Genomic DNA, 15,156 nt, shown 5'->3' with positions numbered 1-15,156 from the left:
CTGGGCTTCTTTTAGGCCTCAGCTGAGTAATCCTTGATCTACCCTCAGTTTAATCTGTATATATCCTGTTTATATGCTGTCTTCCTCCTTCCCATGCATCAGTAAGCTCCTCTAGAGCAGGACTTGGTTTTTGCCCTCATTGTGCCCCAGCACTTACAGTGCCTATCATAAAAGGAGCGGAATAAATGCTAGTTGATTGGTAGTTTCAATGATCTTGTGTATCCTATCTTTACTTACTATGACCTCAAGTTTAGAGATGATACATTATAATCTTTAAAAAAAATCTTTCCATAGGGTTCATGACAATGTTTCCATTCAGTGCTTCATAAACAATGATTGAATGGAAACCAATTGTTTTATTCCCAAGTAGCCTTCAACTATCCCTTTTTCTTTTTTCCTGGCATGGAATTATTTATGCAGGAACCATGTTAGCACTCCAGAAATATACCTTCTCATAACCTCTCACAAGGTATCAGCCTACTTCAGTAATTTGAAAAGGTTAGGTAAATAAACTGGCTTAGAATTGCTTATCTTTTCATGGGATTTCTCCAGAATTCCTCTAACTTCCTGGTCAGTTAAGGGGGAAGTAATATGTTGTTGATTTTGTGGAAGAAGTCAATAAACCACTGTTTGACATGTGGAAATGGCCACTTTTAGATACCATAGATATGGAAAAAGTGATTAGGGTTGCAGTACCTTCTCTTAAAAGCCCTTATATCTTGAGATAAGTATGCTTCATTAAATGATATATTTCCTGGTCAGATGGTCTTTTTATGATCACAAACCTTTTCAAGTTAAGCCCTGGACAAAATAACTATAAAACATCTTTCCTTTTTACCCTTTGCTCTCCAATCCTCCAGCCAAGACTCTTAAGACAGTAAGGAATTTATTTAATGGGGGGTATAAAGTCCAAGCTCCTTTCACCCCTTTATAGATAAGAAAACTGAGTCCCAGAGAGTTTTAGTACAATGCAAGCTCCCTGTGAACAAGGAGAGTTGTTTTTGTCTTTGTATTCCCAGATTTCATCATAGTACCTGGAATGTAGAAGGCACAAAATAAATGCTTATTGACTTAAATGTCATTTAGTGACTTTATCTAAAGTCCTATTGCCAGATGATGGCAGGGCTAGGAATAGAACACAAGTTCCTCAATTACCATCCATGCTATTGATTTTATCTACACCATGATATCTTAGCCTCGATGCTGAACATATTTTGGAGTATTTCAGCCTTCTTGCTTCCAGTGTTGCTCCCTACAGTCATTATTGAATTTATTCTTTGTCCAACTTCATCTCCAGCTGGCACCTCTTTATAGAGCTGGGTCCAGCAGTTTCTTGTATAAGATATTAACAAAGAGGTATGAAGAGGTCACATTGTGCATAAGAAGCTGTCTCCAGTTCTGTGTGATGGACTGTTCTTGTGGCTGCTTGCCTGTTAATCTTGACCTTGTAAGGGACCTAAGAAAGTCTTTGAAAGGCAACTGATGATCTGTTATGCAAGAATGAAAAATCTCAACTCTTAATATAGCTTAATTGGAAGAAGTTTCCAAAGAATGGGTTGTGTTGAAACAGGATAGAGTGAATTAAGTGCAGCCTTAACTGACTTATGTGGGTGTTTCTTTGCCTCCTAGGATGATTTCCAACCCCCAGCAGCCTCAGAGACCAACTGGGAGTCAGTCACAAGCTCCCTTTCAGTAAGTATTTCATTATTGGGCTTCAGGGTAAGAAATTGATGGAGGAGCCAAGGTCAATTCTCATACAACTTCAGCTGCAAGAAAAAATCCTGGTTTAACCAAAAGCCAAAGTTTGAAGCAGGATGTATTCTCCCGTGTCATTCCAGTTACATTGGGTTGTGCCCAGGACCTTTTTTTCTTTTTCAAAAAATGTTAAGAAATGCTAGACGCCTCTGTAAGAGCATGTGACGTCCAATAGCAAAGTATTTGTCAGTTTCAAAGTAGAAACTGCCAACAAAAGAACTCTCCAGACAGACCAAACTACAAAATTACATGGCCCGTGCTCAAATGGGAAATTTTACAATAAATTTTAGAGAAAGCCAGGTGAAACTTTTAACCTTTATGTTATTATAAGGAGTTTTTCTTAGACTTAAAATATTCAAGTATTTGTATAAGCATTTGTTCATTTGAAAGAGAACTGGAACAAAATTTACCCTAGCACATCTTGTTATGTTGTAATATGTATTATGCCACCATTCTTATTCTCCAAAGTTAGAAATATCTGATCTTCTGTCTCTTTATATGCCCAGAATAGAAGGCACAGTGTTCTATCTCAAAACAATCTTGCTCATAATATTTGGAAGTAGTTTATTTTTAAAAAAACCTAAAGACTACACTAGGCAGATCATGATGCTGGACATATGTGGGAATGATGAGAGGTTATTTGGTGACAATTACTCTTTTGATGATCTTCCCCTCCCTAGTTCATGGAGCAGAAGTTTTTAGAAAGAGGGGACCTGTGATTGTTTTATTTACTTGGAGCAGCTCTTAGGTCAGCCACACAGAATACGCCCTCAAGCCCAATTCTTGATGATGAATTTGAGAAATTGTATTTTGCTATTTTGAAAATCTCTGTTACAAGTGTAGAAAATGAGAGGCTTGAGTTCATATAGACAAAAGTATAGGGGTAGGCAGGAATCTATGTTAGGTAGGCTAGACTCAGCATAAAACATACACAGAACTAGGCTATTAGAACTGGAGTTCAGTTGGCAGGAAAATGTGTTAACTCCTTAGTATCTCGACTGTAAAATTGGAATTTGGGAGATGCCATCTAAAAGTATATATATTTTCTATGGACACGTGGGAACTATCAAACTACATTTCACATGGTCCAATGGGTTTCCGGTTCCGGTTCTTTGGGCATGGGGACACCTGCGTCACCACTCAGAGAACAGTTTAAATGAGAGGAAATCCTAAAGTAAGCTCTCTCTTTAGCTACCTGAGCGCACGGAGGTATCAATAATGGCTGGGGCGGCAGTTTTGAATTCTTACTGGCGCGTGGTCTAATGACTTTATCCCTATCAGCATGGCTTTAATTAAAATACTAATTTATATTATTATATCAGCCTTTATTATTTTTTATCGTAACACCACCAAGACTGAACATGTACTCAAAGCTCAGCAACAGATATGATGATGGTGTGATTAGCTGGATGATCTGGCAGGTTATAGAAGGACAGGATTAGGGAATTGTCCAGTGAAGAATAGTTGCAATAAAACAAAAATCCAGCTATTAAAAGTGAACAAGAATGTCAGAGTTTGTTCAATGACAAAACTGAGTTGATGCTTAATTCCCAATCTATGGACCCAGGAACCAGATTATGTTTCTTCCATCTACCTGGTAAAGTCCATATTGGCCTGAGCTTAAAATAGATCTGAGAATGTGGTTGGAGGTTAACTGACCTGAGCTATGGGGTCTCAAAGGATCTAAAAAGATGGAAACTGACTGATAATTCCATAGATTGGGAACTAAATTTGATACACTAGAATCTTCTTGATTCACCGTGGTGGAACAAAAGTAAGCAGAAAGTGAAATGATGTACCCTAAAGATAGTGTGATTCTAAAAAGAATGATAAATTGAGCTAGAGCAGTTGCAACACCAAGGAGAACTTCTAATTTGTTACTCTAATAAAGTCTATATAAACTTGTAGGATTATGAATTCTTGACAGTTCAGAGTTCACTGATAGACCTAGTTCCAAAAGACAGAATTCTCTAAATGTTAAATGAACATTGAGGGTGTAAGGATAGAAGTAGGTTCCCTGGAGAGATCCTCATCTTCCCAGGAATCTGTGTTTAAAAGTAAGGTTGTCTCTTCTGGGAAGATTTGGGGTTCCTATAAGGAGCCTTCATTATATGTGAACACTGATGACTTAGATCTAAGTATGAGATATAATCCCACACTGACAAAGGAGGTTCTATTCTATTTTCTTCATAAAAATCCCACTTTTTGTGGGACAGAGTGAGGTGCTCCAGTCAATTCCTAGGAATAAGGTCCTGGTTGAAGGAGTCTTGAAAATAAAGCAAAAAAGTATATTTTTTTGTTTTGATTCATATTGATTTGGCTATTTAGCAGTTGTTTTAAATTTAAAAATAATGCAAGTACCTTTAAAATTACATTTGACAAATCAGTATAATAGATAAATTTACATGAAATTTACAGGGCACTTTAAGGAAGAACTCAGCAGATGCTTATTCTTATGGAAGAATTTTACATTTAGTTTTCATTTAGATTGTGCAGCACAGTCTCATGCCCAGAAGACATCAGGTATCTTACTGCAGCTGAAGAGCCACTCAACCATTGAGTATGAGAAACATATCCCATACATTCCATAATCTAGAAATCTTTAGAAATAAATTCAAATAATATTATCTCTGCTTTTTGAAAAGTTATCACAACCTACTTTGCCAATTTGTATTGGTTGTTTGATTTCCCTGTTTATATTTTTAAAAGCAATAAATTATATTTCTTCCTTCTTTCTTTTCTGCTCTCCTTTTCTCCCTCCTCCCCCACTGCCACAATTCTAAAATGGTTTCTAAAGCTTTTACATATAGTTGTTTGCCCACTTCGGTTCAGTTGTCTTAGTTTCTCTGTGCCTTCGACTTTATGGCATAAGATTCAATTAAGAATTGTAAATCACCTATTTCATTGGGAGCATGTAAATACCATGGACACTAATTAAAACAGTCCTTATATTTTTGCATTGTATTGAATTGTCAGAATTAACCACATATGTGGACCACAATTAATTATGTGATCACTTCAGCATTCATTGTACTATGGCCATATAATGAAATATAGAGACTCCATGACCATATAGACTCCACTAATTTCTGGATTCTGCATTATTATTCCAAATATGGCTTCTGAGAGGAATAAATAAATGACAGGATTTGCCCAAAGAATTACCTACCAAATGTTGCCATTGATCTCCTAAAAGAGTGGGTAACCCAGGACTAATTTAAACGAAGGATGAAAATTAAGTAGTTATTCCACTATTACATAGATTGGTTCTTAATCCATCTTTTAGATGACCGCTAATCCTTTACTTTCTTTTATTCAATTTCCTTTATTCAATCCTGAAAAGAAATTTGATAGAACTTTTGGAGCCACTAGGACAGAGATAAAATAGAAAGGAAGATCAGTCACTCCTCATAAATCTTAACCCTGGTCTCCAAAGCAGACAGAGGAACATAAGGCAGAGTGGTATCCACTGGCTCATTTGAACAAGCCAATTGTATCTCTTGGGAAACCAGGTGATGATACTATCACATATAAACTACAGTACTCAGGATCACTTTTACATCTGCCTAGTTTTGTTCTGAATTAAAGAATCAGCAATGGCCATTCAACAAGCATTCGGCTGACCTGAACCTCTGCTCTCTCAGGTCAGAGAATCATGAAATTTGAGAGCTAGAAGTTACCTCAGCCACTCTCTAGTCCCACTTATACCTAACATGGTCATCCAGCCTTTGCCTGAAAACTTCTGAAACGAGGATACGCGCTACCTCTCTAGACATCTTATTCCATTTCTGGACAGCTCTAAATGTCCAGAATTTTTCTATGAAAACAAGATTAAATGTGCTTCTTTTTTACTTCTATTCTTTGCTTCTGGATCTTCTCATTAGTGCTCAATAGAGCAAGTCTAGTCCTTCCTTTATATGATAGCCCTTCAAATATTTGAAGATGGTCAACTTGCCCCTACCACCACCAATTTTTCTAATGATGGCAATGGAAACTCCAATCTCATTTGAAGGAACTTAGACAATAAAAGAACATAAACTTTAAATAAATATATAAATATTTGCATAGGAATTCCTGGCTCTCCTCTTGGAGCATATGATGTTTCTCCCATAGGTCTAAGGAATTTTGTTAAGCGATGCAAGTACTCCTTCAATTTTAATTAATAATCTTCTTTCTCCCTAATGATAGGCACTATTTGTCCTTGGGAGAAATGTATTGACTTGGCAGCTCCTTTGAGCACATTTGAAACTCAGCTGAGGATCCATTCTCTTCATTTCCCTGTAATGGGTCATAAATTTTTACAAAGCTATTGGAGCCATGGTTCATTTGCATCTGGATTGGACAAGGGTTAGTAAAGGGAGCCTTTGGAAACTTAGAAAGGATGCATTTGTAGTAGAAAACCTCCTCTGTTTTAGGTGGCCAACATTATCTTGTCCTTTGGAGTCACTCTTTGACTTCCTGAAGATGTTTTAACGATAGTAATGATCATTAGCAAACCACAACACTGTTCCTTTAATTAGTTTCCCATGTGATTTTTCCACCTTTATCAAAAGAGCTGAAGCCACTGCTAATTAGCCTGTGGGTAGGAAAATACACTTCACTGAACAATAAGTCTTTTGCAAGATGCAAGATGAATACACACTAGCTCAAGCAACACCTTCAGTAATTGAAGACACACCAAAAGAAGTCCCCTTCACCCCTTTCTTCCTGAGCATGGTCAATAGGGAGGGCTAAAGGTGGGCAAGAGCAAGGAGAGCTTTCACAGAAATGGACAGTGGGGAGAAAAGGCTCCAGAATGTTGGTTTATCACTGACAGCTTGTATGTTCCAGAGAGACAACACATAAGAATTTTGAATTTGTTTATCTCCCTATGGAATGAGCATATTCTTTAATTTGGTCATAACTTCAAGGACAGGATGGTTTCCCTATTTGAAGGATTTTCTTTAGTTTTAGATTTGCAAAAGACTGGTTGAGTGCATATTATGGTTTTATTTGATACTGGAGTGGGGAAATGGCACTTGCCATTTTAGTGTGTCATGACCAGAGATTACTGGAATTCTGTGTGAACCCATTCCATTTTGAACAACTATTTTGAAAGAAGTTACTATTACTAAATGACTGTTATGTTTCATAGGTGTGGCATTTTTTTTCCCTGAGTACACTGAGTTGTATGTCACTCTTAGGGGGTATCCTATCACTCTCCATCAGTGACCGATCCCACGCTCACAGCAGATGCTCTGGATCAGACAGTTGCTGGATTTGACACCGTGGAAGACCTGCTCAAGCACTTTAATCCAGAAACCTGGCAGGAAGATCTCGAAAATCTGTATATGGATACCCCTCAATACCGAGGCAGGTCTTACTATGACAGGAAATCTAAAGGTAAGAAACAATCACTTAGGATTTCTTTACCAGGGATGTTCATTTGCTTAATAAGGAGTTAATTATTTTAATGGTAATAGACTGAAAGGTTCATTAATGCACTTATATTACCTCAAATTAGCTGCCTACTTGAACAATCATACTTTAAAGATTTTAAATGAAGTTTGTGTCTGTGATCTGAACAGCTTTGCTTATGTAGGGGCGAGTTTGTATTCTTAGGAAAGACCAAAGTCAATTTTAGAATGGTTATAAATTCAAAAGCTGCAAAGGGTAGCAATAAATTATCTGTTCCAACTCCCTCCCTTCAGGCAGGCAGCAGGCAAGGTATTATTTTTCCTGTTTTTACAGGTCAATCAATAAATTAACAATCATTTATTAAAGGCCTACTACATATCTGGTACTGAGCTAAGGGCTTAGGACACAAAGAAAGAATGTGAAAAGATACCTGCCTTCCAGTAGTTTACATTATAATGTGGGTGGCAGCGTGTTCATCGATGAGTTATCTACAAAATATAAACAAAGTCAATATAAAATAGTTTGGGAAGAGAGAATACTAGCATCTAGGGCAGTGATAGTGAACCTTTTAGAAACTGAGTTCCAAAACAGCATCCTTAAGCCACCTGTGAGCCCCCCACAATATCCCAGATCGGGAAGGAAGGAAGTACTCACATTGGGCTACTGGACAGAGGGGCAAGGCATGTGAATAATATCCTCAGGTGCATGTGGAGAGGTGGAGAAGGGCAGCCCCCAATGGCACAAGGAGGCACATGTGCCATGGGTTTGCCAGTATGGATCTAGGGAAATGGGAAAGATAAGGGGAATCAAGAAAGCCTTCACATAGAACTGGTCCTTGAGCTGAGTCCTAAAGGAATTCAGAGACTCCAAAAGTTAAAAGTGAAGAGAGAGAGTTTTTGGTTTTTGCCTTTAATTTTCAGAGGACCAATGTCATTATGGGTTAATGTAGACTTCTGAGTGAAATGAATTTAAGTGAGGTATAGTTACACAAAGTCGTCAACCTCACTCTTTCTTCCAGAATCATTGAAGTGAGGATACATTGATAGTAGCAGGAGGGAGAGTTCTGACATGAAGATGGCCAATACCATGGCATAGAGTCAGGAGATGGAGGGTTATTTGGGAAGAGCAGATAGGGAAAATGAGATAGAGAGAGGCTGAGATCCACTCAAAATCATCAAGATATATGGAAGTAACAAATACAGACATTTCCTACCTCCAAGAACAGAGTTCTGCCCATTATTCTAAGAACCAGCTTCCTTTGCTACTCCAGTAGCAGTTACATTATTGTGTTATATTATGTGACCTTTTTTTGCTTTGTTATTTATGCTGGAGTGTAACTTGGGAAGAGAGATGAAGATTTAGCTAATTTTAGCACTAGTATATTAGTGATAGCAAATGTCCACTTTTAAAACAAATGTCAGGTATTTTTACAAGACCATTGCATTCTACCGTGCTGCCCTCTTCTATGATAGGCCTAAGGATAGATTCTCTGCTAGGTCTCATTTTTACCCATGATATTTCTGTCTTGGTATAACAGACACAGAACCTCCTCTGTACCTTCCACATTTAAAATGTGTACTCCTTTTAAATCAGACAATTGTATATATCTCTTATTATGTTAATTTTAAAGATAATCGATGTAGAGATGAAAGGGACATATGTGATCAACAAACACAACCATCTCATTTTACAGATGAAGAATCCTAGATCAGGAGAAATTAAAAATTGGAAAATCAAATTTAGAACTAGAAAGGACTTTAAGGAATATCTAGTATAACGCCTTCATTTTATAGATTAGGACTTCCCCAAAGTCAAACAGATAATAAGTCTCTTAGTTAGGATTTGAAACCAGATCTCTTGACTCTAAACCCAGTATTCTTCCACTCTATCATGCTGCCTCTCAGAATAATGGAAAAACACTGCAGGAGTAGCATTCATGGAACAAAGGAATCCTAGATTCTGTTTTCTATTTTCTAGTATCATTAAGGTTTTCCATTCAGAGTCTGCTGCAAAAGGAATGTTGTTAAGATCATTTGACATCCATAGCAATTCAATGATTCTAAAACTTATTAAGGATCTACTGTAAACAGAATCCTGTGCTAAGCACCAGGGGAAATGCAAAATTCACAAAAGAATTTCTCATGAAGCTTACATTCCAATCAATCAAACAAGACATTAAATAATTATTAGATTACCATAATTAAGACATAATTTTAAGTGCTGAGAATGTATCTTTAAGAACCTTACGTTCTAATGGAGGAGATAGTATGTATACATATAATTATGTTGAAAATATTGAATACAAGAAGGTTTGAGGAGCCAGTACCCTAACAGCTGGAGGAACACCCAGTATTTTATGAAAAGATGGCTGTAGAGCAGAGTCTTGAAGGAAACTAAAAATTTCAAGAAGTGAAACTGAGGGAAGGAATTCCTTCTAGGAACTGAATGTAGAAAGTACAACGTTATGGAGGTACAAATCAGAGTTTCTCATATGCAGGATATCTAGTCAACCAGTGTGGCTAAAGTACACAGTGTGTGGAAGAGAGTCAAGTGAAAGAAGACTTGAAAAGCTGGAAATGAGCAGGCAAAAAAAAAGATTAAATGACAGAGAAAGGTGTTTATCTTTGAGTCCAGGAGCAGTAAGTTTTTCGAAAAGGATCATGGTCATATGTTGAGAATGTTTAGATAAAAGAGAAATTGTTTTTTGTTATAAGCAAGATTATTTTTCTCCCCTTTTTCTGGGTCCAACCTTGTGATTTAATTAGTGTGGGGAAATTTTGTTTGTAATCTGTATGCATCTTTTTAGCAATTTAGAGCATTGGTTAGAGGCCCTGGGATTAATGATTTGCCTAAGGTAAAATAGTCAGGAGGTATCAGAAGTACAACCTGAAAGAGAATCAGGTATTCCTATTTCTCTTCCCCAACTGTGCCACACTTCCTCACCAGCATTCATAAAAATATGAGACTGTTCTCAAGTAAACACATTGATACTCCTACCTTTAGGATACTAAATAAAACTATTCACTTCAATTCCCCCCTGGTCTTAATGCTTGAGGTTGGAGACTAGAAAAATAAGGAACTTACAGGTAATTAGAGGAAACACAGCAGCCCAAAGAAAGGCTGTGGAGGGGCTCTTCTATCAGAAAATAACGCAGATACTTGAAGCTGTGATCAAGAAGCAATAAAATCAAACTGACCAATCAGCAAGGCACCCTCACAAAGAGGCTCAGATGGCCAGTCAATAAACATTTATTAGGTGCCAGGCACTAAGGTAAGTACTGGGATGCCAAAAGGGGCAAAAGACAGATTCTACCTTCAAGAAGCTCACATCTTAATGGAGGATATAATAAGCAAACAAAAATGTATAGATATGGTATAAGAAGATTAGAAAGGTAGGGGAAAGCTAAGTTATGAAGGGCATTAAACACCAAGTAGAGGATTTTATATTTGATCCTAGAGGTGATAGGGAGCTACTAGAGCTTATTAAGCAAGTGGATGACATGATCAGACCTATCCTTTAGAAAAATCTCTTTGTCAGATAAATGGAAGATGAATTGGAAAAGGGAGATAATTGAGGGAGGTAGATCTCCCAGAAGGCTATTACCAAAGTCAAGGTATGAGGTGATGAAGGCCTGAACCAGAGTAGTGGCAGTGTCAGAAGACAGAAGGGGACATATGCTAGAGATACTACAAAGGGGAAATTCACAGGTTTTGGCAATAGAAGGTGAGATATAGTGAGCACTCAGGAATGACATCTAGGTTGTAATCCTGAGGGTCTGGGAAGATGGTGTTGCTATCAACAATAATAAGAAAGGTAGGTGAAGAAGTGAGTTAAGAAGGAAGATGATGATTTGGTTTTGCATAATTAATATATCTACTGGACTTCCCAGTCAAGATGTCTGAAAGGAAACTAGAGATGCTGAAGTCAGTAAAGAGTTTGGGGCAGGGTAGGTAAAATTAAGAATTGTCAGCCTAAAGAGAAGAAAATATTAAAGAGAAGAAGGGACTGGATTGTTAAAGGCTATATAGAGAAGTCAAAGAAAATGAGAACTGTCAAAAGGCCATTGAATGTGGTAATCAAGAGCTTACTAATAACTTTAGAGAGAGCAGTTTCTGGGGAATGATGAGGTCAGACGCTAGGATGTAAGGGACTAGGAAGAGAATGAAGGGAGAGAAAATGGGGGCATCTATTGTAGATGTCCTTTTAAAGGAATTTAGCCACAAAGAACAGGAGATAGGACTATAGTTAGCAGGAATGGAAGCATCAAGTAAGGGGTTTTTGAGAATAGTGAAGAGATTTGGGCATGTATAGAAAGGAGCTAGTAGACAGGGAGAGATTAATGTGTTAGACTAAGGATGATAGAACAAGCAATTGGAGGAGATAGAGAAGACATTCATTCAGACAGACAGGTTATCCTTGGTAAAGAGAAAAACTAGATGTAGTTTTAAAGAAAGTTACTCCTTTTTTTTGTCCAATGCCACCATCTTCTTCTCTCTATATCTGAGATGATAGTTAAAGGGAGGCATTTCTTGTGGTTTTTTAACCATTGGAGAGATATCAAAGATGTAGAATTAATAAGCCACAGACTACATCTTTGTATTCCAACTTCTTAACCAATGTAGATAATTAAGGGAATATAGGTTACCACCCTTCCCTGCCCTTAAATACTAAAAATAATTCATTGAAAACTCTATGCAGAACAGGAAGGAAAAACCTCAAATTAAGTACCTGTAAAACCCTAGGCAAGTCATTTAACCTCTTGTTTGTCTCAGTTTCTCCAACTGTAAAATGTGAATAATAATGCCACCCACTTCACAGTGTTCTTAATATAATCAAATGTGATAATATTAGTAAAATACCTGACACATACTAGGTATGTAGTATATAAATGACTCTCTCTCTCTCTCTCTCTCTCTCTCTCACACATACACATACACACACACACACACACACACACACACACACACTTCCTAACCTTCACTGAGTTTTGGAGCAGCTTATTTGGGATATTTGGTTATTTTTTAATTTCCTTCCATCAAAATTAAATTTGTTTATTTTCTGCTTCTACTTATTGCTTATATTTCTTTTTTATCTTTTGTAATTGAATAATCTTTCATATACTTTACATTAGGAGCAGTTAGGTGGCACAATGGATAGACTGTTAGACCTGAAGTTGGGAAGAATTAAGTCAGGAAAAAGGAAATGGCAAATCATTGTGGTGTCTTTGCCAAGAAAAGCGCAAATAGGGTCACAAAGAGTCAGACACAAGCAAAACAAATGAACAACAAGAACATATATTAAATCATACCTCCTAATCTACTCTTCTGAAAGTGAAAGATCTTAATTCCCTCAACCTATGCTCTATGGAAATGATTATAATTCATCCTATATGCATATATATGTGTATATACACATAGACACATATGTATTTCACAATGCACGTGCATATATACCTATATATACATGTACATGTATGTATTTATACCTATGTATATATCTATGCATATCTGTGTATATAATTATATATACCTATGCATATATAAATATATGCACATGTTTGTATATACACACATTTTCTTGGAAAGTGAAAATTGACCAAAAAATTCAATTTGAATAAATATTTTAGTCAGTAATAATTATAGGCAATGTTAATCTCTTCTTCTTTCTACCATTAATGAGTTAAGATAGACACGCAAAAATAAGAATTACATTTGAGCTTTTAAGAATTTTTCAGATTTTCCTGGTCTCCTTTGAATCATAAAGACAGTTTTCCTCATGATTCACCTAGCAGGTATTCTGAGGACAGGTACTGGCAAATAACTAGAGGTTCAGCTTTGGTACATATCCAAATGGAGAGTTCCCAATAAAGTTCTCCTCTAAAACAGCATGTTCAGTTACTCAAATGATCTTGCCAGAGAAATCAGGATGACATCCTGGTTGTTTGTGACCATATAAACACATTCCCTCTTTCAGTTGGCTTTCATTCTGTCTTTTAATCTCTTGTTTAGAATTGCCTGAAAGCAGATTTTCACCATTTGATTTAATCCTGGCAATTTCCCACAGTTTCTGAACGCATATAAATATGCTTGACTTAATTGTTTATCATTCCAGGGATACAGAACCACCTGTGGGATCAAACTGGCAAAGGGAGCCATGATTTTCTGCCTTAAGAACAAGAGTACATACATACTTCAAAGAGTTTCACATTTGCTAGTGGGGACAAAGAAGAAAGCAAGAACAGGATTAATAAGAGTAAAAACAGACGTTTATGTAGCACTACGGTTACTAAGAATATTGTATTGCATATATTATTTTATTCTGTTTCATTATTGCCACAAACCTATGAAGTATCATGAATACTCTTATCTCCATTTCCAGATGGAGAAACTGAGTCTCAGAAAGGTTGTTACTAAAGATTCTGCAGCTAATAAGTGGCAGAGACCAGGTCTTTCTGAACTTGTATCAATGTTCTTTCCATGGCACAGTACTAAGATGGAGAGATAAGGAGGAGAGGAGGAGAGATGAACTGAAGTGAATCATTTGTAATATAACAAAAACCTGAGAAATCTCCTATGTGTAATCTGTGACCAAATATTTTTTGTTTCTTCCTTTACAACATCTCTTATTTATCTTATTTTCATCTCATTTTCTCCTCTTGTACAACCACAACCCTTGTCCAAGCTCTTATTCCCTCTCACCTAGACAATTACAATAACCTTCAAACTGGGTTTTTTCTGGTTGTCCCTCATGCCTGGACCATTCTCTCTCCTCCACTCCATCTGCTGATCTCCTTCACTTAAAATTCCATCTTTTACTAGGAGCCTTCCCTAACCCCTCTTAACTCTAATGCCTTCCCTCAGTTAGCTACTTCCTATTTATTCTTTATATAGCATGCTTGTATATATTTCTTTGCCTAGTATTTGTCTCATTAGATTATAAAGTTTGATGGCAGGGACTGTTTTTTACATCTTTTGTATTCCCACAGCTTGGTACAATGCCTGACACACAGTAGGTGCTTAATCAATGTTTCTGATTGTCTCCCACCCTCAACTGACCCCACTCCGATGCACTCAATTGCCAAAGTGATTTTTCTAAAACATAAATCTAATTGTTTTTTTCCCTTCATGACTAGCTCCAGTGGCTCCCAATACCTTCAAGATCAAATATAAAATCTTCTGTTTTACATTGAAAGTAAATTCATAGCCTGATCCCTTCCTACCTTTCTAGTTTTCTTAAAACTTACTCCTGCCTATAAATTCTATGATCCACCTAAACTGGTCTACACTTTACTCCAGGTACACAACACTCCATTTCTCATCTCCACCTTGGCACTAACCATCTCTCCCAAATATCTGGAATGCTCTGGCCCCTGACAACCCCTTAGTTTCCTTTGTTTCCTTCAAGATTCAGCTTATATCTTACCTTTTCCTGCAGGCCTTTACCATCCCCAGACCTGCTATTGCTTTCCCCTTTCAAATCACATTTGTATAATTTTGATATATTTTATATGACCTAGTTAGTTATGTGTGCTGTCCTTCGTTACAATGCAAGCCCCCTGAGGGCAGGAACTGAATTTTTTTTTCCCTATCTAAACCCAGTATCTGGCACAAAGTAAGCACTATGCTTAATGCTTATTGGTTGGCTGACTCTGGGACTCCATGCTAAGGTCTAAGGAGTCAAAGACAAAATGTAAAACAATCTCTGTCCTGACAGAGTTCTATGTTTACTAAAGGATACAAGATGTAAATAAAGAAGCAAATATAAGTCACTTTGAGGCAGATGGGAGCATTAACTAGAGTAATTAGGAAAAACTTTGCCGAGGAGACGTAATCTGAGCCTTAAAGAAGTTTCCAGATGGTATAGTAGATAAAGCACCAGGCATGAATATATCAGAGATCTTGGGTTCAAATCTACTGACAGGAAGGAAGGAAGGAAGGAAGGAAAGAAGGAAAGAAGGAAAGAAGGAAGGAAGGAAGGAAGGAAGGAAAGAAGGAAAGAAGGAA

At 37.0% G+C, this 15,156-nt stretch overlaps 1 protein-coding gene across 2 annotated transcripts in view; it reads left to right on the top strand.

Annotated features, from left to right (window-relative positions):
• The window catches only part of PDGFD (platelet derived growth factor D), a 292,008-nt gene that overhangs the window by 240,064 nt on the left and 36,788 nt on the right, over positions 1-15,156 (top strand). For both annotated transcript variants that reach the window (XM_044668763.1, XM_044668762.1), the window contains exons 4-5: positions 1,630-1,692; positions 6,939-7,137. In XM_044668763.1, the coding sequence (XP_044524698.1) occupies positions 1,630-1,692; positions 6,939-7,137 (262 nt within the window). The remainder of the gene's footprint in view (positions 1-1,629; positions 1,693-6,938; positions 7,138-15,156) is intronic.

The sequence above is a fragment of the Gracilinanus agilis genome, chromosome 3, assembly GCF_016433145.1.
Source record: "Gracilinanus agilis isolate LMUSP501 chromosome 3, AgileGrace, whole genome shotgun sequence".
Classification (NCBI taxonomy): domain Eukaryota; kingdom Metazoa; phylum Chordata; class Mammalia; order Didelphimorphia; family Didelphidae; genus Gracilinanus; species Gracilinanus agilis.
Note: the sequence above shows the minus strand (reverse complement) of the source record. Positions and strands in the feature narration are given on the sequence as shown.